General features: G+C 40.6%; 1 protein-coding gene and 1 pseudogene across 1 annotated transcript; both read left to right on the top strand.

Moving 5' to 3' along the window:
- The first annotated feature begins 1,715 nt into the window (after positions 1-1,715).
- On the top strand, positions 1,716-11,222 carry BMP10 (bone morphogenetic protein 10). Its single transcript, XM_019718378.2, has 2 exons — positions 1,716-2,113; positions 5,763-11,222. The coding sequence occupies exons 1-2, from the start codon at positions 1,780-1,782 to the stop codon at positions 6,701-6,703; spliced, it is 1,275 nt and encodes a 424-aa protein (XP_019573937.2). The 5' UTR covers positions 1,716-1,779; the 3' UTR covers positions 6,704-11,222.
- A 6,654-nt stretch (positions 11,223-17,876) lies between these two features.
- On the top strand, positions 17,877-17,975 carry LOC141571950 (U6 spliceosomal RNA; annotated as a pseudogene).
- The last annotated feature ends 4,127 nt before the right edge of the window (positions 17,976-22,102 follow it).

Raw genomic sequence — 22,102 nt, 5'->3', positions numbered from 1 at the left:
TTTAGGGTATAATCTATTTTCAGTCTATACTTGTCTTTTTAATGTAGGAGCAGCAACTTCAACTGGAATAGAGCACTGAATCAAAACCAACAACTACTAAACAAATGGACAATTTCGAGGACAGATTTTTTTTTCCCCCTCAAAGTCCTTATCTTTCTATGGCAATTCAAAATATTGCTGTAAAATTTTGCACTTTGGGAGAAAAAAGAATCAAAAGACGACTATAAACCTTAGGGAGCCTAGAGAAAAAAGTGGAGATACTGTAGCTAATGTATTGGGGTAAATGCAGAAAATTTAACTCATAAACTAAGAGAGTATTGCCATGTACAAGTATAAAGCCTTCTGCACACAATGTCAGGGGCCCTGAATCATCACACAGGGACTGCTCTGAGCACATCAGGGAGACACCAGCTCCACTGCCTCAGTGGCAAGAGCAACCCCCTTCTCCCCCCAGTTGTTGACAGGACCATCCTGACTGCATCACGCTGCTACCACCACTGATTGGGGTTGGAAAGTGAGATGAACTTGATTGTCTTTCCTAAACCAGGCACACAGTTAATTCTACCATTGTTTTTCAGACCAAGGCCTCTGGCATTTTTCATTTGCCTCATAATGGTATCCTCCAAGCTTTTACTGGAGCCATTTAATGATCAATTTGATTTAGCTATGAAGATAGATTTGGCAGAGATTTTGATCATCTTAATAATTCATTGCCTGGGTAAAGAACTTGCAAATTGTTGCTTGCCTCCTGACTGTGGACTGTCTGGGGAAAGGCTGGGCTGGGGCTTAGTCAGCCTTTCAGCGTCACTGATCATATCCCAGTTTAGGGGAATACTAGTTAAGAAGTCTGATCGTTTTCTTCATGAAAGTCAGACTGCTTAGGTTCAAATCCTGGCTCTATCGCTGTGTAGCTTTGTGACCTCTGACAAGCTATTGAACCTTAGTGATCCGTATCAGCAGTGGGGATAATAGTAAGGTAATTACATGGAACACACTAGGTGGTACATATCAAGCACTTAGCACAACGTCTGTTTGTAGGAAAGCACCCAATAAATTTTAGTTGCTTTTGTAATAAAGCGCCCTCCGTATTTTTCAAAAGCTATTTCAGCCTAATCAAATCTCTACAAAAAAGGCTATTGACCACGAAGTTTACGCTTTCCTATTGCTGCGAAATGTAAGATTGTAAAATATATATAAATTCATTTATATCTATTAACTTAACTTGGAGATGTTGGATATTTGCTCTTTCTTCAGAAATTGTACGGGAGGAAGGAACCCCATCACTCAAATTAATACATATCGCCATTGATGTGTATTGTGTTGATTCTTCATATCTGTTACAGGCATGTGTGAAACCGAGTAGCGTAAAAGCAGAATTTAGGCATTCCTGCCAAAAGGAAGTGAATTGAAAGGAAGAAAAGCAGAGCCTTTGCAAGGAGAAAATTGTCCTATCTCTTAGCCAGTGTCAGAATGTGGAAATGTTTACAAAATGCTCATTAAAAGAAAAAGGGATTGGGAGATAGCAACAAAATCTAGTGCACAAGTTTACACTAGAGAGATAAGAAAGGCTAGGCCCCTATAGGGGATTTTGTTATCCAATTACTGCAACCTGACTTTTGGAGGAAGAGGAAGAATGGTAGGGGGAGGGAGAGAGAGGGGAAGGGTTTCCAAACTTGTCTCCAATGACATGAGACATTTACGCTCTGCAAGATAAAACTGCCACTTAGAGCCTAGGAGAGCTAAACCTTCCTGGGTTGGCCTGGGGGCTTGAGTAGAGTCATGGGTTCTCTGGCCCTGCAGCTGTGTGCTCTCCTCTGCCTGGCGGCTCACTCTGTTTCTGGCAGCCCCATCATGAGCCTGGAGCACTCACCTCTGGAAGAAGATATGCCCCTCTTCGATGATGTCTTCTCAGAGCAAGACGGTGTTGACTTTGACACACTGCTGCAGAGTATGAAGGATGAGTTTCTCAAGACATTGAACCTGTCTGACATCCCTCTGCAGGATTCAGCCAAGGTGGACCCACCAGAGTACATGCTGGAACTCTACAACAAATTTGCAACGGACCGGACCTCTATGCCATCTGCCAACATCATTAGGAGTTTCAAGAATGAAGGTAAGTTTACATTTTACTGATGAAATTTGGCTGGGATTATTTTTTTCAAGAAGGGATAAGTAAATTTACAATGTATGGGAGTAATGTAGACCATAAAGGTAAATACATTCATAGGAGGGTGTGTGTAGACAGATACACAAAACAATGCACATTAGGGTCTATATCATTTTTATGCTTATTTTCCAAATTGTATTAAGAGGTATTAAAGAATATCTTTTAATCCAAAGCCATGATGAAGTATGTACCATTTTGACATTGTAACTGAGTCTTTAAATTTTTAAAATTTGGACAGCAAGTAACACAAAAAACTTAATGTTGGTCTACTACTATACCTTTATATTTTTCAGTTTCCACGTGGCTTTTGATTGACAAAAATTTGTCAACTTTTACTTAAAATGAAAATAGACGAAAAAAAATAGAAAGTTGTGATTTGTGTTCTGCTCAAACTTTGGATGCGTTTCCATTTTGTGACCTTATTTAAGAACTGTTCAAACAGGAAGGAAACTTGTATTTGAGAGATTCTTCCTAAAGTTTTGCTGCACTTGATATGACAAATATATCCTTGAAACACTGTTTATAGTTTCCAGGAAGTGTGCATGGCCCACTTAATTATCCAGCTTATTTCTGTGTCTTATGAAGAGTAATGCACAAGCTTTGAATATCAGCTGGAAAAGTGTGGTTTTTTTTTTCTCTCAGATCTTTATTCAGTAGCTAAAAACAACAACAAAAACCCATCTAATGTCTATGGTAAAAGCTGTGGGTTCAGAAAAACTATTTCCCAATTATGCTTTTATAATCATTAACCAGGTACAAAAAAGGGTTTAGATCGATATTGGCTAGATATTCTTAAATGAGAAAGGTAGTGTCAAAGAAATAGCTCAGGGTTTGGAATTTTGAGAACAGGTTGACTTAGCAGTTGCAGGTAATTTCTCTGAACTTCAATGTCCTCATCTGTAAACTGGGGATAATATACTGTATAACACAATTGAGCAATTTAAAAAAAGTTATGAGTAAGAAACATTCCATTTGCTATGAAAAGTGGGACAAACATCAGTTATTACTAATGAATTGCCTACATTCTAGGCATTAGAGAACATGGTGAGTAGGTATCCCTCAGTCCTAGAGATACCATTCGCCTTAAAAATGTAGTTGACAATCAAAATTTCTAATATTTAGTAACATATTGGCTATGTGCTTTAGTAACATAATGGAAATGGGAAGCTGGAATTACGGAGTCCTTTGGAGGTGGGTCTGAATAGAAAATGAACAGCCTCCTCCTGATGGGAACACTTCCTTCCTAACATTGCTGAGCACGGAGCTAAGCCCTAGTGCCTGGCTCAGGGTGAGTGGGAAAATTCTCGCATTCCCTGCAAAAGAGGAGTTTTTCAGTTCCTACTTTTCCCTGGGAGGATTTGGATGCTCCAGGTCAGGAAGTGAGGTTTACAGAGTTACTAGAGATCAGCAAGGGCAGTACATCTGTCTGTGGACAATCCAGGCCCCCCTCACCCCCGTGGGTGAAAATGCTCAGCCCCCCAGGACACAAATCCTGCACTGTTGGCTACCATTGTCTCTCTTAGGTTTGCTCAGTGCAGCCGCCTAGGAGTCAGACCAACAAAACAAAACAAACTCCCAAGCCCTCCAAACCTAGCTAATCAAGGGAAAACACTTGCCACTTCCAAGGTGGAAAAAGCCTGACTTCTATTCCTACCACTGGTCTGCTGTCATCTGGGGGAAGTCAATTTTATGCATTGAGGTTCAATTTCTTTTGGTGTAAAATGAACAGAGTAGCAATACCTGCATTGTAGGGACATTGTAAGAGTTAAATAAAACAATGTTTGCAGAGCACCTGGCACATGAAATTTGTTCAGAAATGCGTCTCCTCTGTCTATTAGCTACTACATTTGAACATGCACAGTGAACTTATTTTTAACAGCTTTATCGAAGTATAATTGACATACAATAAATTGCACATATTTATAGGGTGCAATTTAGGTTTTGACATATGTAAACAGCCACTGAAACCATACTAGAATCAGGATGGTGAACATATTTATCACCACCAAAAGTTGCCTTATGCTCCTTTGTGATCCCTTCCTCTCACTACTGTGAGCTTTTATTCTGCACTTTTCTCATGAGTCAAGCAACCAGTCTACCCCCCTATTTTTGGTCTTCAAATGTTCCTTGTCCATAGGGAGTCAAGTCCCCTCCATTCTTCTAATGGGGTGGGGACAACTCCCAAGCTACTTGAGGTAATAAAGACATATGTTGTACCCATCAATCAATTTGGTCTGATGCCCAGAATCATCAACTAATCAATATGTTCAAAGCTCTGTCTCTGTTTAGGGCATCGTGGCAGATTGAAGGCATACAAGGAACTTTAAGCTGTGGTACCTGCCAGCATGATGACAGTCTAGTTGGGAACATCCATTCACAAAAAGACAACTGAAATACAAGGATGTAAATGGCAAAGGTCAAAGGAGAGGTAGAGAGTAAGCACTCAAGTGACTGAGAGGGAAGTAAACTTCCAGGGAGGTGAGGAAAGGAAGGTTCCCCAGGGAGGGGTCACAGCTAGGTAGGTGGAGGTGAGGGAATAGGGCTTTCCAAGGATCAGAAGAATCTAGCCAAAGGTGCAATATACAGTAAAGCAAAGGAGTGTTTTGGCAAGTGGTAAAGATATCAGTCTACTTTAAACAGGAGGATTTGCAATGTATTTAGTCTTTCAACAAATACCAATTGAGCAACTGCAATGTTCCATGCACTGAAGATGATGAATGGGAGTAATGACTGCATCAAGAGGTTAAGACCTGGTTATAGTTGGTTCTGGGAGCCATTCTAGAAAGTTTAAACTCATTCCATTGACCAATATAATGCACACCCAAAATCAACTGCTGTGACCCCCGTGGCTTATGGCTGTCTTCTTGACCTTGTCAGGCTTAAGTGTCTAGATCAGGGGTCAGCAAACTTTTCCTATAAAGGACCAGATAGTACATTTCTAGTTTTTATGGGCCATATGTTCTCTGTTACAACTATTTAACTCTGCCATCATAGTGCAACAGTCATCACAGACAATACAGAAACGAATGGGTGAGGCTGTGTTCCAATAATGCTTTATTTCCAAAAACTGTTGGCCCGTGGGCTATAGTTTACCATCCCCTGGTCTAGATGGAGGTCTTCAGGAAGACCAGTGCCCAGACAACTACGTGGGATCTCCACCAGTTACAAATGGAAATATGACAAGCCATGAAGGCCTCATCCTTGAAAAACTTCAAGAAAAGAACCACCACCACACATTTCATTTGCTAGCTCTTCCCTGGTTAGAAAAATTGAGGGCTTGCCCATAGTCTCCAAGGCCCTGCCAAGTTCTATAATTCTGTGGCTGACAGGCTATGCAAGCAAGGCTGGGTGAGTTTTCTGCTGTTCATTAGGCTGCCATTTTCCATTTCAGTCGTGGCAGTTTAACGCAGTTTAGCATTCTACCATTGACCTCTCAGTATTTTCAAAGAATGCTAACATTCTTAGTTTTCACCAATATCTCCTCATTCTCGTTGTCTCAAGCCCCCTCATGGACAGGCCCTCTGATGACATAAATAAGTATCTGCTTTTCTCTGCAACATACTGCAAATCTGATTTTTGTCTTTTATTTTTCCAGATCTGTTTTCCCAACCAACCAGTTTCCATGGGCTCCGAAAATACCCTCTCCTCTTCAATGTATCCATCCCTCACCATGAAGAGGTCATCATGGCTGAACTCAGGTTGTACACACTGGTGCAAAGAGATCGCATGATGTATGAAGGAGTAGACCGAAAAATTACCATTTTTGAAGTCCTAGAGGACAACAGGGACATTGAAGGTGAAAGAAACATGCTGGTCTTGGTGTCAGAGGAGATCTATGGAACCAACAGTGAGTGGGAGACTTTTGATGTCACCAATGCCATCAGACGTTGGCAAAAGTCAGGTTCATCCACCCACCAGCTGGAAATCCACATTGAGAGCAGACACGACAGAACAGAGGACACTGCCAGGGGACAACTGGAAATAGACACCAGTGCCCGGAATAAGCATGACCCTTTGCTTGTTGTGTTTTCTGATGACCAAAGCAGTGAGAAGGAACGGAAGGAGGAACTGAATGAAATGATCATCCATGAGCAATTTCTGGAGCTGGACAACCTGGGCCTGGACGGTTATTCCGATGGACCTGGGGAAGAGGCTTTGCTGCAGATGAGGTCAAACATCATCTATGACTCCACTGCCCGCATCAGAAGGAATGCCAAAGGAAATTACTGCAAGAAGACCCCGCTCTACATCGATTTCAAGGAGATTGGCTGGGACTCTTGGATCATCGCCCCACCGGGATATGAAGCCTATGAATGCCGTGGTGTTTGCAACTACCCCCTGGCAGAGCATCTCACACCCACAAAACATGCAATTATCCAGGCCTTGGTCCATCTCAAGAATTCCCAGAAGGCTTCCAAAGCTTGCTGTGTCCCCACCAAGCTAGAGCCCATCTCTATCCTCTATTTAGATAAAGGTGTTGTCACCTACAAGTTTAAATATGAAGGCATGGCTGTCTCTGAGTGTGGCTGTAGATAGAAAAGGAGTCGTGTAGCTTATTTAATAACTGTAAATGTGTATATTTTGTGTTCTTATTTAATAAGATTATTTAATAAGGGTGTACAGATCATAGCAGTTGCTACCTTAGGGAAAGGCATAGGTCAGTTTGGAGAAGGAAATGCATATTTTGCTATACAGTCTCATCCCTTCCAATCTGTTTTTCTTTGGACTTGTCATTTCCTGGCAGTGCCATCTCTAACAGCAAGTGGCAAGCCCATACTACTTGTCATCTACATCAATTTGAAAACAACAACCCCTATGCAGATATATGGTGTAGAAAGATAAGGTATTTGTGTATGTATATGTGTACATAGAGAAACTTATAAAAGTCTTTTGGTTCCATAGAAATGGATTAGACTCACACACGTGTATGACTCAATCAAATGTGTATTAAACGCCACTGGTATGTTCTCAGTCACCTCCTCTCTGAGTAGGATTCATGTCAAGATCATTTGCACCAGGAATTTAACCATCCTAGGAAGTATTACATTTCCTAAATAGTATTAGGAATGTAGGCGTGGCTTTTGTCAGTTGAGTTTCTGCTATTGCTCAGAGCAGCAGAGCCTAGTAAAGGATGCTGCAGGTTTGAGGAGATGGGTTATTGAGACAAACCAATTGGCTTTGAGAGGCAGTGGTCTTAAGGTACAATAGCAAAGAATGAACCCATGGGGCTACAGTGTGCTCAACAGGGCAGTGCCTGGTCAAGAAAGAAAAACTTCAGGGTGACACCTGTTCCTGAGAAAATAGGAAAGCAAGGCCATGTGTGTTGACCTTTATTGCTGCAGAGGGTTGAGGAGGTGGAAGGCGGCTCATAGGGGAGGAGAGGAAAATGACCTAAATACTATCATAGGATGTGTTTTGTAAAATTATAAGCAATTCTAATTGGAGAATGAAATCTTTTGGACAAAATAAAATTATCAAAGACAAAGAGGAGGAAAATCAGAAGGGATCTGTCTGTTGGATCTTCGCTTCGTACTATTTTTCATCAATTCTTAGTATTTCTCCATTGCCTCTGCACCTCTCCTCTTGCTTTTCCCACCTTACCTCTTCCCTCTTTCCTCTTTATCCCATTTCCGTGTCCCTTCTCTTCACTGGCCTTCATTGCTCCTCCTGTGAGCTGGAAGGGAATACCTGAAAGCATTTCTTTCTGAATGAATGGAGTTAGTGCTCTCATTTCTAGATTTTTAAAGCCCTGATATTTAATTTGATTTTCTTTTAATAATATCCGTTATATAAAGTTTTGTTCATGAAGAATGCTTAAGGAAAAGGAAATGAGAATCCAAATGGATCTATCTAAATAAACTAATAAATAGGCACACAAGCAAATGACTTGAAAGCTAAGCCTGCAGTTTGAAATCAGGTTTGCCCCATGGTAGAGACCCTGTAGCCATCCCATTCTGCACTCTTCCTGTTTTGGAACTGGCCAGAACTAAGGGCCTGGGAAGTGTTCCTGATAGGAATGGTCTGGTAGGTCCCCAGTAGTTGGCCAGTAGGAAGGACACTGAGACTCTGATGTGGTCTTGTCTGCCCCCACCCCCCACCTCCCTGTGTCCCACTCATGCAAGATCACGCGCTTTCTGCAGGAAGAACCAGAGCAGAGCAATTCTCCAACAGTTCTGACACCTCCAGGCAGATGACACAGATGGTTCACGCTACAATCAGGAATGTGATTTCCAGTACATTGTCCCCCACTCACCCCGTTGAATTCTTCCTTAAGAAGTCTGGCATTTTCTTTTTTTTTGCCCTGGGAAACCATCGGCATCCCTTTCAGAAAACTCTTGGGGTTATAAACTCATATTGCACTAGTAAATAGAGCCAAGGAAGCTATTTTGAAGGACATTTTGCCCAATTTGGACCTCACCTCTATACATCTGGATATACAGATTCTGAGAGCAAACAGAGGGCAGATGCTGGGGAATTCATTGTCCCAAAAAAGTGATATTCTCACCATCAGTGAGTATACAGTGAGAGACAATTTGAGTTGGCCATGCAACTCAGAATCATTCATTTATGGAGTAGCCTCCACATATAATGGTGTGTGTGTGTGTGTGTGTGTGTGTAAGTGGCTTTGGATAGACACGCTTAGAGCCCTCAGTGGGATTGGTGCACCCTTTACAGGCACGGTACACACTGTATACTCATATACTCTATGGTACTTCTTATCCTTTCTAAAGGACACTGTAATAGACATACATTAAAATGTTGGCTGAACAAGATAGCGTTGGTTAGAAAAAGATCAAGTAAAATTTTCTTTATGTCTAAAATATGTGGTATGCTGGTAAATGCTTCACAGCCAGCAAATACGCTCTGGTGTGTGGATCTCAGTGGTATAAATACTCCTACCATGGCCTATTTCAAGCTACCAATATGACGTCAAATGGCTTGCAAAATTCCTGAAAACTAACAGTCCGCTCTCGGGAGCCATGCTTGCGGGTGCTGGCACCCTGCTGCTCTTAGCACCCTCATGCTAGAACATAAGATGTACAGGCCCTGTTTTCCTCATGCCCTCTAACGACTTTGCCAGGTTCTTGGAGAAACCTTGTCTCAGGCACTTATAATCACTCTCCTGTGAAGGAGACGTAAACGTCTAGGTTGCCTGAGATCAGGCTGCGTATCACAGATGCTTCTCCTTTTACCACAGTCCAGGTATAAACATGCACCTTTATGATTTCTTCCTCCCTATGGAAAGAGGGTGCAGAAAGACACATATTGGTTATTCAAATAGTGCTAGTGGCATTTTTTTTTTTTCTTTCTTCTCATCAAAAATTGAAAAGACATAAACTATAAATAGAGTCCTTCCAGCTCCCATCAGGCCTCTCGCAGCATGCCTGCAGCTCTCCAACATTGCTGCATTCATGCGAAGCCATGAAATTATCACATCCTTGGAAAAATAGAGTCACAGGCCTTGGCTACATCCCACACCAGTCTTTTTTACACGTTTATGGCTGAATTGTCATCACCGAAGTTGATAAACCCAGATGGCTCTCAAGGAAAATTGGAGCAGAGGGATTTGGGCCACCAACAACCAAAATATTCATGTAAAAGTTTCTAGGTGTCCTGCTATTTATTGATGGATATATTTATTTTTGTAATATAGTGTAGAATACCAAATATTTTATTTTTATGTTTGTGATTCCCTCTTGACTGTAATAGTTTTCTGTGCTTTTCAAATAGTACCTTCCTCAGAGTATGACTCCTTTACAATACATGGCCTGCATTTTCACTCTCTCTTTCTGCATCAGAATTTCCTGTTATTTTTAGGGAGCCTTGCCATAAACTTACCACCACCTTGTATATTTGCATCTTATAAGTATGCTGTGAGCCCCTTGCCATGTTTACTGATTTGTAAATATGGCGAGTTTTAATTTGTAAATATGGACAGTTTTAACTGAAGTGTAGGTGTTCCAGAAAATATTTAACTAATAATTTGTCATGTGGTTTCATGAGTTGACACTGTCATTTTCCTGTTAGAGGCAAATGTTGTCAGGCTGTGAGGGACTGTGGATTGCTGTTTGGCATTTAATGGGGGCTTTTCACTTCCAAACTAGGTGCTGCCCCTCTGACTGTATCCATTGCCTTCATCGGCCCACCAATTCAGAGACTTGATTGGACAAATCCATTTGTAATTGGACCAATGACTCTCTAAGTGTAAAAAATTGTTCACATAGTCATTCCCCAAAATGTCCATGTCCAAGTGCCCAGTTCTTTCCCTGTGTATAATTTTTGACCTGGGACATTAATGGTAAATACTTTTCCCAGAACTGTCAATAATTGTTTTGGTATTCTTTCGAATCCATATTCTTTAAGTAAAAGATATTTTCATAGCAAGGGATTTCACATATTACTTCTTACTGGACTCACGGCAGCCTGTTCAGCCCCACAGTGTTGTGGCAAAACCATGTACAATTCATCTGTAACACAGAAAGGATGTTGCCCTTTTTAAGGATTGTGGATCTTTTCAAAGAGTCACCATGTGTTGTACTTGACCCTTTGTCATCTGGTGAAAAAGGAACACTACTGTGACTTCTTGCCCCCAACAAACACATTTGATTTCACACATTAGATAGAAGGATAGTAGATAATGCTGTACCCTTGCCACAGAAAAGGGTGTTTCTGGGTGTGGAAACATGCCCATAAGGGTATAACCGCATCAGGGAATGACCTGGTGAGGTTTGTTGTGATCAGCATGCTTCTGTCACACACGAGCACTGGTTCTGTGAGTGTCTGGCCTGGTTGCAGGGAGGACATGGACACGCTCGTGCCCACCTAACCGATGTCCACAAACATGGAAAATCATCTAATACCACAGTCACACCAAGCAGCTGAAGGACATTCATTTTTGTGTGTAAAACTTGTTCATTATCTATGTCCAAATTTATGTAGGGATTACCAGATGAAAGGAAGGTGGGAATAAATATTTTACACTGTGTTCATAAATCAAATGTGTACATTCAGAGTTATCTTGTTAAATAAAATGGAAACATTATTTTGATGATAATCATTTGCAACTTATTTTTCCTTGAGATGAAATCTTTTTTGCTTTTCTCCTTTGCTTTTTTGTTTGTTTGTTTCCATTTCACAGTATATGCAGATGGAGTCAAGCTTCCTGCTATATTAGTAGAATATGGCCTGAAGAAACAATCAGTTGGTTTTAGCTTCTAAGTGATCTCACCAGAGTGAGAATCTGTTGTTGTACAGGTCTCCCATTTTACACAACTTTCTGTAAATCCCATGAATGCCAGACACACACATCAAAAATGAAACTGGTTCTTTTGTCTCAATAACTGGGAAATATTTCTTCTTTGAGTTTAGAATGAGGCAGTTAAATAACAATTACTTTGGGAAAAATATTTATGCTAAATTTCACTGAAATTTGATTATTGAACCTCATAGAATCTCAGACTTAGAAGGGACTTTTAAAAGTTATGTGGTGGGCCCCCCTCTCTCCAGCAGCCCACCAAAGCCTTTCTCATTTCTTGCAAATAATTAGTAAATGTTAATAAAGAGAAGGGAGCGCACTACCTTCTTAAGGGCACCTATTCCATTTTTAAAGGGCTCTACATCAACTGTACTCAGTTTAATAAATAGTGTAGCTCCTTATGCTCAAAAGTCACTGCAGGAGAGACGGAGGTAGGTAGACAGTTGTTAGAGAGTTTTTCCTTATATGGAACTGAAGTCTTTCTTTGTGTCCCTCATAATGTCCCAGTTCATGACTCTTAAGGCTGCACATACACATCTAATCCATCTTCATGACAGCGTCTCAGTTTGCAAATAGCTCTCTTGTCCTTCTGGATCCACTGTTAGTAATTTCCTGCAACAGTGTGTGTCTGAACACATGTCCAGACACAGTGAGCTCCGTTAGTCAGATGGAAATACATGGAAAGCCTGCACTGGGTGTAGACCTGCCCCTGAGTGGGTAACAGGCCTGTTGGACGACAGACAGACCCTGCTACCTGTTCTGGAAGGAAGTTCATTCTTATGGCAGAATGTGGGAATGGAAGGGCATAAATACAGTCCCAGGTGGACTCAATTCCTTCCATCAGACAATCATCCTGTACCTCTTTTGGGGGAATCCTCTGATGTCCTGGCTGACAGGCTATATCTGGCAAGTGCGTCAGCAAGGAGCACAGCCTTTGTCCCTCATTATCAGGACAACTGATAAGATGAGCAAGACAAGTATTCTAGTCATGGAGGAAAGGGAGCTGAACCCAAGTTGGGGTTTAGGCCAAGACTGAACTGAAAAGGCCTGAAAAGCCATTCTTAGTCTCAATGTTGAATTCTTTTGCAATGCATTCATTCTCTTCTGTAAATAATTCCATTTATGGATGTTTCTCACAGTGTGGTGCCTGGACTCATTCTCCATATGTGGTCTGACCTGAGCACGGCAGCACAGAACCAGCCACAGTTGTTCTAGGAGTTTCTAGTCTACTGATCGTCTGGGATTGCATTGGGCACACACAGCTGCCAGCTATTTGGTGTGAGGGTGGGGGAGAGCGGAAATTATTTTCAAAGCTCAGATTATACATGGAATAATATGTCACAGTTCCTAATAGTGCTCCTACTGTGAGTTGATGTTTGTGCTGTTGCAGGAAAATAATGCCATGAGACTGGCTGCATGTGACTGCAGTACCATGGATGAGAGCCCACTTTTGCGCAGAAGTGACTATTTGTGAAGAAGGGTCCTATTTGGAGAAGGTGAGAGCTTGTTAACTTGGATGGTTATAAATGGATTATGCGATTATCTCCGACTCACTCTCCCGAACTGTCAGTTTACAGGAACCAGTCCCTGTTCTCTCGTAACCTCCCTCAGACCATTCACACAGATCCAAAGTGCTCATCTTGTCCTGAGAATAAAGCCCAGAATAAAGCACAGACATCCAAATTTGTTTTTACTCTTAAATGTGATTCTGAGAATCTTATGAAAAGTTTAGGCCACTCAGTTAAATTGAGATTTTTTTTTTTCTTTTGGTGGGAGGCATGAAACCCCACGGCTTCAGCAGAAAAATTTCACTCATGGGATACAGCCAACTTTTTTGCACAGCACGAAAATGGTGTTAGAAAATTCAGTTGTAACCCCTTATTAGTATTCCTGCCTAAAACGTATAATATATCCTGGCCAATTATGAGGAAATATCACATGAACCTACTTGAAGAACATTCTACAAAATAACCAGACTGCACTCTTTAAAAGCATCAATGAAAGGTAAAGAAAGACTGAGGAACTTTAAAAAGACTAAAGAGACATGACAACTAAATGCAACACGTGACCTGGCTTGGATCCCCGACCCTCCCAAAATGGGCAAAAAGGACACTATTTTTGTTTGTTTGTTAAGTTCGCTGCAGCTCAGCTGGTAGTGTCTAACTATCAACTGCACACTCTGAACTGACGTGCATTTTAAAAAACCTTCTGCATAGTTATTGCTCTTTTTCTGAAGCTGTGAGAAGTTGCATGGGAAGAGTATTGGGCTTTTGCCCAATACAATGTCTCAGAAGCAAGCGTGCAGCATTAAAAATAAGACCTTTGCCCTGTAGGCAAACTCAATGGAAGAAACAGAGAGAGGGGAAACTGCTCATCAGTGTGGCAAACCTAATGTCAATACACGAGCTGCAACAAAACATTTTTCCTGAAATAACCAAGCTCAACATTACATTCCCTGAAAAGAAGCATGCTTTTCAGACAGTAAACCATCTGTTTCAAGTGTTTAGAAAACAGATCTCCAATCACTGGTAAGTTAAACTTCCTTATACCCCAGTTCAATGTTTGATAAGGGAAGAGTGCTAACAGGATGGGAACTGAGTTACTATATTAAGAAAGTCAGCCAGAACAAAAACCAGCCCCCCTGCAGTTATTTTGTTTATGTTCCAGACTCATCTGTTTTAATTAACATAATATTTACATGAGACCAGCTCCTGTGACATCTTTTGCTGCAATTGTCACATGTTTTGCTCTCTGTTTTTGCTGTTTTAAAAGTTCCTGAAAAAGCACAATTGAGAAGATGCCTGAATGAAGTATACACTGAAATCACACCATAGCATCATGTCCCCAAGGGCCACGCCCACCTGCTGTGTGGAGTTTGGGGTCAGGTATCAGGTTGCCAGATAAAATGCAGGATGTCCGGTTAAATTTGGATTTAAGATAAACAATGAACAATTTGTTTAGTATAAGTATGGCAGGTCTCAAATATTGCATGGGACATACTTACACTGAAAACAAATTTATTGTTTATCTGAAATTCAAATTTAATTGGGTGTCCTGTGTTTTTATTTTCTAAATCTGGCCGTGTTAGTCAGATATTGCTCAGAAGGTTACGTGAATGGAAAGAGCCAGAGAAAAATGAAGTAGTTATCCCCTCCATTCCCAAATGAGCTATTCAGAGGATTATAGATCGAGTCTGTCAGTATTCATTGTTGAAGAACAACTTTGAGATTTGAGGTTGAAGTCCACTTGACCATAATACCGGCTAATACTAAAACAGTGGCCATATCTAACACATCCTCTTTCCCATTTCTCTGGCCATGTTACCTTCAAAACTTCTCTTTTTCATGTTGACTTTGCCTAGTTTAGATTTTGCTACATTCATAAAAGCGAAATTATGGGAGAAAAGGATATGTACATTTAGAATATATCATCCTGAGAGATACTAGCAAGTTTTTCTCCAAAATGTATACCAAAATTACATTCCATCAGCCGTATATAGGAGTGCTGGTTCCACACAGCTTCCAATATTCAATACTATTGCTTTTCTTAGTGAAAGGCTACTATGCTTGAAAAGTGTCCCCTAAAAAAGATATGTTGAAGTCTTAACTCCCAGGACCTCAGAGTGTGACCTTAGTGGGAAATAGGGGCTTCAAAGAGATGATCAGGTAAAATGAGGTCATCAGGGTGGGCCCTAACCCAGTTTGACTGGTGTCCTTATCAAAAGAGCAAATTTGGACACAGAGACCAACATGAATGCAGGGAGAACACCATGTGAAGATGAAGGTAGATATCAGAGAGATGCATCTCCAAACTAGGAAAGCCAAAGATTGCCAGCACACCACCAGAAGCTCGGGGAGAGGCCTGGAACAGACTCTCCCTCACAGCCCTCAGAGGAACCAACCCTGCTGACACTTTGATCTCGGACGTCTAGCTTCCAGAACTGTGAGTCAATCTACTTCTATTGTTTACGCCACCCAGTTTGTGGCACTTTGTTACAGCAGCCCCAGGAAACGAATACAAATTTGAAGTACAGCAAATTTAATTAAATAAATTTAAATTTATTTCATTAATAATTGGTGAGTTTGAATATATGTTCATATAGTTCTTGACTAATTCTCCATATTCCATCAAGATTTTCCTTGTCTTTTACTTGTTGTTTATGTTCCTCTAACTGATTTGTTGGAATTCTATATATTATGTGCAATTAATCCTTTGTTACATACTATCAGTAGTTTTCCCATTTGTTGCTCACCTTTTAACTTTTTAAAACATATGATATTTTGCTGTTCAAAAGTTTTACACTTTTATTTACTCAAATCTGTCAATCTTTTCCTTTGTGGCTTCTTGGTTTTGTGGGTCATGCTTAGAAATCGTTTCTCCATCTCAAAATTATTAAAATGTTTTTTGGCAATGTTTGGCTTGGCTTAATCAAAAACTCTAAGGAAGGAGAAGAGATAGAGGGAATAGGAAAATTTTTTTCCTGACTAGGACCATCATAAGCCAATTTCACACTGGGCACGGAAAAAGTTTAAAGCTTCACTTTATTTTATAAGTTCTTCAAAATCCTCCAATTTTGCAATTGTCTCCCAATCTGTAGTTCCTGTGACCAGAGAACAGGTTGCTTACTCCTTCTGTATGGCCCAAAGACCCAAGGGTCCACCCCAGTTTCTTTGGTACTAATGTTCCTTCATGTCTTTAGGCAGTCTTAATGGACGGTGTCCCTGTTGTCTATCACTGTGTAACAAACTATACCCAAACAGCTCTTGGAACAAAAACAAAACGGTGGCTGTGGTTTCCTTATTTTGAAGTCTTCCTCACTCACACACGTTGCACCTGGCCAGGGGCTCCTTGAGTCTTTCTTCATGCTTTCTCGCCACATGGCTACCTCAGAGTAATCGGACATCTTCAATGGTGGCAGATGTTTTCCAGAGTCTGTGCCCCAAGAGTGACAGTGAGGCAGAAGCTGACTGTCTTTTATTGTCTACCCTTGAAAGACATGCAACGTCACTTCTGCCACATTCTGCTTGGCAGGAGTGAGTCTCTAAAGCCAGCTCATAATCGACAGGATGGGAATTAGACTCCATCTTCTGAAGCGGGGGCCATGTTTGATAAATTTTCAGACATCTTTTAAAACCCTCATAGAGAGTACCAAAACAATCTCTCAGCTGATTCTCTGTATCTTCTGTGCATGGCCCATTCCAGGTCCACAGGAAACATACAGGTATTGAGAGAACAAGCCCATCGTACAGGTATTGAGAGAACAAGACCATCCCTGCTCAATAGTAACTTTTTTTCACTCCTCCGCCAGATCAGGTCACCAGCTTGTTTCTTGAACTTGCATTTCCTGGGTTGTACTCAGACTTGAGTCCGTGATGCCCCTCACCGCAAACACAGGAGACACATATCAAACTCTTTGAGGGGTACAATTTGAAGCAACTCTACTATACATGAAGTGAAGAGCAGGCATTCTTCCCCGTAACCCTTAACTCCAGCAACAAAAGCTAGTCGAAGTAAATGAGGATACATTCAAAATAAATTAAGTCAAGTTTTAAAGAATAATTGTAAGTATGGAAAATATTTCCTTAATAGCAAAATATTTTTTTTAATTAAGTCAAATCATGATAAGTTTTTAAAACTTGGTGACTCACGATTAAGCAATATGTTTAAGCTAGAGCTACAGGCTTCTTACCAGTCTTTTTGTTTATTAGATTTAAAGCTCTATTCGGAATTCATGCTCGTTGGACAAAGGAATCAGAGAAAAATTAAGTAACTTAACTAAAGTCATCTAATCAGTCAGTGGAAGAATTAATCACATTACCTAGATATCACAACTTCCTATAACAGGATTCAACTTCATGCAACTGAGATGCTTTTAGTGAAGTTGTATCCTAAGCTTTGCTTCAATACTTGTTTGTTTTAATGATCAGAAAACAAAAAAATTCAGATCCAACTAGAGTATATTTTTTATTTTCCAAGCATTCATGAATGCATTTTAACAAAAGCCAAATTTCAACAAATAAATACTGCCAAGAAATATTATTTAGTAAGTAGGGAATCTACATAACATGGCTGAATGCCATTGGCTTGAGGAGCTGCAAAGTGAGAAGCAAAGTGCTTTTGAGACAACCCAGGCCATGGTGTTGAAAAGCTACGTGTGGAGTTAAGTAAAGAGTGAAGGCAGTGTAGATTCACAAGGCAAGTACAGTAACCAAGTCTCATGATCCATCACCTTTAGGTTTGTTGTTTTTTGCCATGACAACTGCTTATCTTTGGTAGATGCTTTTGGATCCACAGCTGACACCTGAGGAAGTAGCTTTTCTTAACTGGCTTGACAAGGACTGAATATGAAAATTCAGCAACACAGCAAGAAACTTACATATGGAGGGTATTAGGGGGTTTATTATAACTACTCCTTTTATGATCACACAAAAAATGTCAAAAAGACACTAAATGGTGCTTACTTTGGCAGCACACATCTTAAAAGTGGAACAATATAGAAAAGATCCCCTGCACAGGGATGACACACACATTCATGAAGCATTCCACATTTCTGTAACAAAAATAAGACACTGCACGGAGAATACTGATTCCTCTGAGATCTGATATTCACCAATAAGATGTAGTTAATCAATCACCCAAAGCTAACTTGAGCCCTTTGGAACTAAAATTAGTGCTACTACTAACACAACAACTGAAAATCAATAATAGAAAGATCAAACTATTGGCCTCTAACCCTTTTGCTCAGGCAAATCAGACAAACCTGGAGTCCCAGAGATTGCAGGCTCTGCCATGCCACTCTGAGTCTGTATGGCCATCTTGTCTACGGGTACAGCTCTAGTCCCTGTCTTCTTCTTAGAGCATCAAAAGATCCCCCCATTCTCTTTGAGCAGTCTAGATAGAACAGGATAGCAATCCCCCTGCCCCACCACCCAGAGCCTAGACAAGTGAGGCACCCTGGAGACTGGATCACTAGAGAGCTCAGGCTCCAACTGTTGGCAGCAGCAGCTGTGTAGTTCCAGAGAATTGTTGCCACAGTCGAGTTTAGGCCCACTCTATCAGATTTTCCAATTTTTAAGATAAACTAGGGCTATGGAATTTAAAACTTAAAAAAAAGTTTTCCATCTGATTCCAGAAAGTGTCTACATTCTGGAAATACAAATAATGCTCATCTGGGACCCCGATTTGGCCTATAAGCTACTTCTTTGCCTTCTCCGGCCTTGCAGTTAGTTGGGACACTGGGAGACTCACATTTCTCCTGACTGGGACTGGGACTTTTCCCATTGGGACCATAATTCTGTCCATTGTGTCTAGAACCGGAAGTGTTCCTCCTGAGGCTCATTCTCTCTGTTTGATTCCCAGCTGCTTCTCTTGGTCAAGATGGATCAGGAGTTGCGTTGGGTGTTTCCTCACCCCACCCCCAGTTCTGGGGAGTTTGCCTCTGCTCCTTGGTGAAGCAGAGCCAAGGGTATCTTTGAAGTCCCCAACAGGCCGATTTAGGCTTGTCCTTGATGCTGGCATCGTTCCTCCAGTTCAACATTAGAATGGGACATTCTTCAACAAAAAGGACTCTGTGTCAATGATCTCAAGCTAGTCTGAGCATCAGAATCATCTGAGGAATAATTTTATATATATCAATTCTTTTAAAAATTAAACTCATTTCACATTAATATAAATAATATATTATAAATAATATATAAATAATATATTATAAAAATTTTTGTCAATAATGAATATATTTTCCCAAACAAAACTGGTGTCATGAGAAGATTGGTATCGTTTTACAATTTTGCAAATTTCTTCAATGTCTGGCTTAGTGTAAGACAGCTGTATTCTCCTCTCTGCTTCCGCATTCAGTACTCTGCAGTATGTTGTTTTGGTTGAAATACCAGATGAACAAAATGTGACCTTCAAATTTATAATTGGAAAGGGGAGACCTATTTTAATAGCTTGTTCGTTGTAGATATTTTTCTCAGATAGTACACTAAAACTCAATGAATGATAGTTTCTTAAATGTTAGGTGCATGGTGAAATCTTAAATCAAATCAATGAACCCTTTGTACTTAGTTAAAATCCATTGGTCTTCTTGCACTTTTAATGGATCTTTTATCCAAGAATGATTCTATAATATCATGCATTTGCCATTTAGAAAATATTTGTTCACAGATCTTCTGAATGTTGACACACTTCATTATACAGTATCACATATCACACAGCTTCTGAAATACTCCACTGCATACTTTGTGAGAGAATGAGAGTGATAAAAGCAAATGTTGTAGTATCATTATGAAAATAGCTTTGACCTCTATGGACCCTTTGGTGTAGCAGAAAGAGCCCTTTCCTAGAAATACAGAGGGTGCCAAAAAAATGTATACATATTTTAAGAAAGAAAAACCGCATTAAAATTGTAATACTCAATATATACCGATAACAAAAGATGAATACAAGTCACATTTGACTTCTGCAATTACAAGAGGTGCTCAAGGTAGTTACCATCAGCGTCCAGACCCTTCTGATTACGGCGAACTACTGCTTGAGCAACGTTGACCAAAGTGTCCACTTGGGTACATTTTTTTGGCAACCCCCGTACATCGACTTGGATCCTACCTCAGGCTGCACTACTAACTAGCTCAGTGACCTTAAGAAATTTTTCTTGAGGGAAGAGAATGCTATATGAAAAGGAGGATGCCATGTGAAGATGGAGGCAGAGATTAGACTGATATATCCCCAAGCCAAGGAACACCAAGAATTGCTAGCAAATGCCTGAAGCTAGAAGAGCAACATTGAATGGACTCTTCTCCAGAGCCTTTGGAGAGGGCACTGCCCTGTCAACACCTTGTACTTGTGGTCCCCAGAACAGTGACAGAATAAATCTTCATTGTCTTAAATCATAAAAAAAGAAGAGAGAGAGAGAGAGAGAGAGAGAGGGAGGGAGGGAGGGAGGGAGGAAGGAAGGAAGGAAGGAAGGAAGAAAGAAAGAAAGTTTCCTCACCTTGCTATTGCTCAGTTTCTCAACTGTAACATGGAAGTTTGAAACTCGTCAGTGTTTATCACTGGGGCACCACTGACGTTCAAGGCAGAAAAAATTGTTGCTGTGAGGGACTATCCCTCATACTATAGGACATTTAATATCCATGGCTCTTCCACTAAATACAAATAGCGCGACCCCACCCTCAATCATTATGACACACCCAGACCCTCAAGAGACTCCTTTGGAAGGCGATATTGCCTACAGCCTAGACCTATGGGATTCAATAAACTTTAAGTCTTCTTTCAATTCTGAAGCCAATTCTATTAAAAAGTGGGAAAATAACCTAAAATAATTTAACTTACTTTGAATTTTTATTTCGATATGTGTGTATACACAGCTATTTAGGTGTTACAGACATTTTAAAATATATTTGATTTGAACAAATGTTTGTGACCACTTTAGTCTAGTCACGTGGAAGGCAATAAAACTATAAGAGGTAGAGGAGGGGCAGGAGAGGGAATATAGAAATTGGAAGAAATTTCACATTTTCCTGGCCACATTTTTATAAACGTAGGAATCTTGAAATCTTTAATAGTGGATAGCGCTTTGTACATTCACTTGTGCAGCTGCCCAGAGGTGTGGAAAGGAAGAGTTAAGTTCTCCCTAGACTACCAAGATTTGGGAACATACAGATAGCCTTGTAGTCATGCCTCAGCCAACTCTGCCTCCCTCCTGCTCCTGAAGGGACAATGAGACGTAGTGGCTAAAAGCCTGAGTGCTGAGCCAACCTGTCTGCCTCTTAACCTCTTTATACCTGAGTTCCTTCATTTGCCAAGTGAGAAGAATAAAAGCACCTTATAGACTTACTGTGAGGATTAAATGTTTTAATGCACACAAAGTACTTGGAATAGTGTGTGCCAAAGGGTAAGGAAACAATAAACGTCCATTAGTAGTGTTACTAAGGGAAAGCAGGAAGCCCCACTTTCCTCCACTGAAAACCTTGGCCCACCTTTGATGTTTTGTTCACCTTTCCCTGTTATTTTCCCATTCTTTTGCCATAAGTCTGAACATAAAGCTGATTTTATCATACTTTTATGTGTACATGTGGATATTGGTCATGAGAGCGGGTTGTGCCATTTTACAACCCTGGAATGGCTCCAGCACAGAGCTCTCAGGAAACTCTCCCAATGTCCATGCTAAGTGAAGGCAAAGAAATTTCCCAATGCCCGATAGAATTGGCATGCCAGAATTTTGGGGGGTTGGAAAACACATTTTTAAATGAGGCTGATCTGAAACTATCTCTGTTGGCAATGAAAGTACCACAGAAACAGGCTAAAATGGAATTCCCAAGATTTTCAGCTTTGCAATGACCACGGAGAAGAAAATCCCAGACTGAAAAAAAAGAGAGCTGCCTTGCTAGGACTTTTCCATAGCAAGCACTTGAAAAGATTTGGAGGTGAATCTTGGAGGAGTGCCACCTCTTCTAAATTTGGCAGTTCATGCAAAGGTTGTATCTTCTTATCCTCCTTCAGAAGGAAAGATTGATTTACATTTGTGCATTCTGCTCTTTGTAGAACTCCTCCAGGCTTCAGAGAATTTTCACTTTCACATCACCAGAGAAATGAAGGTGGTGGGGAGATAAGAAAGCAAAGGCACTTACCTCGAGGGTTAATTGTGGACCTACTTGTAATTTGGTTTCTGGTTGACTCAT

The sequence above is a fragment of the Rhinolophus sinicus genome, linkage group LG05 (assembly GCF_036562045.2).
Source record: "Rhinolophus sinicus isolate RSC01 linkage group LG05, ASM3656204v1, whole genome shotgun sequence".
NCBI lineage: Eukaryota > Metazoa > Chordata > Mammalia > Chiroptera > Rhinolophidae > Rhinolophus > Rhinolophus sinicus.
Note: the sequence above shows the minus strand (reverse complement) of the source record. Positions and strands in the feature narration are given on the sequence as shown.

What these genes read in the sequence shown, in the direction of transcription:
- BMP10 (XM_019718378.2), top strand. Translation starts at nt 1,780, where the DNA reads ATGGGTTCTCTGGCCCTGCAGCTGTGTGCTCTCCTCTGCCTGGCGGCT. An exon ending in TAGGAGTTTCAAGAATGAAG is followed by an intron (nt 2,114 to 5,762) that starts GTAAGTTTACAT and finishes TTATTTTTCCAG; the next exon opens with ATCTGTTTTCCCAACCAACC.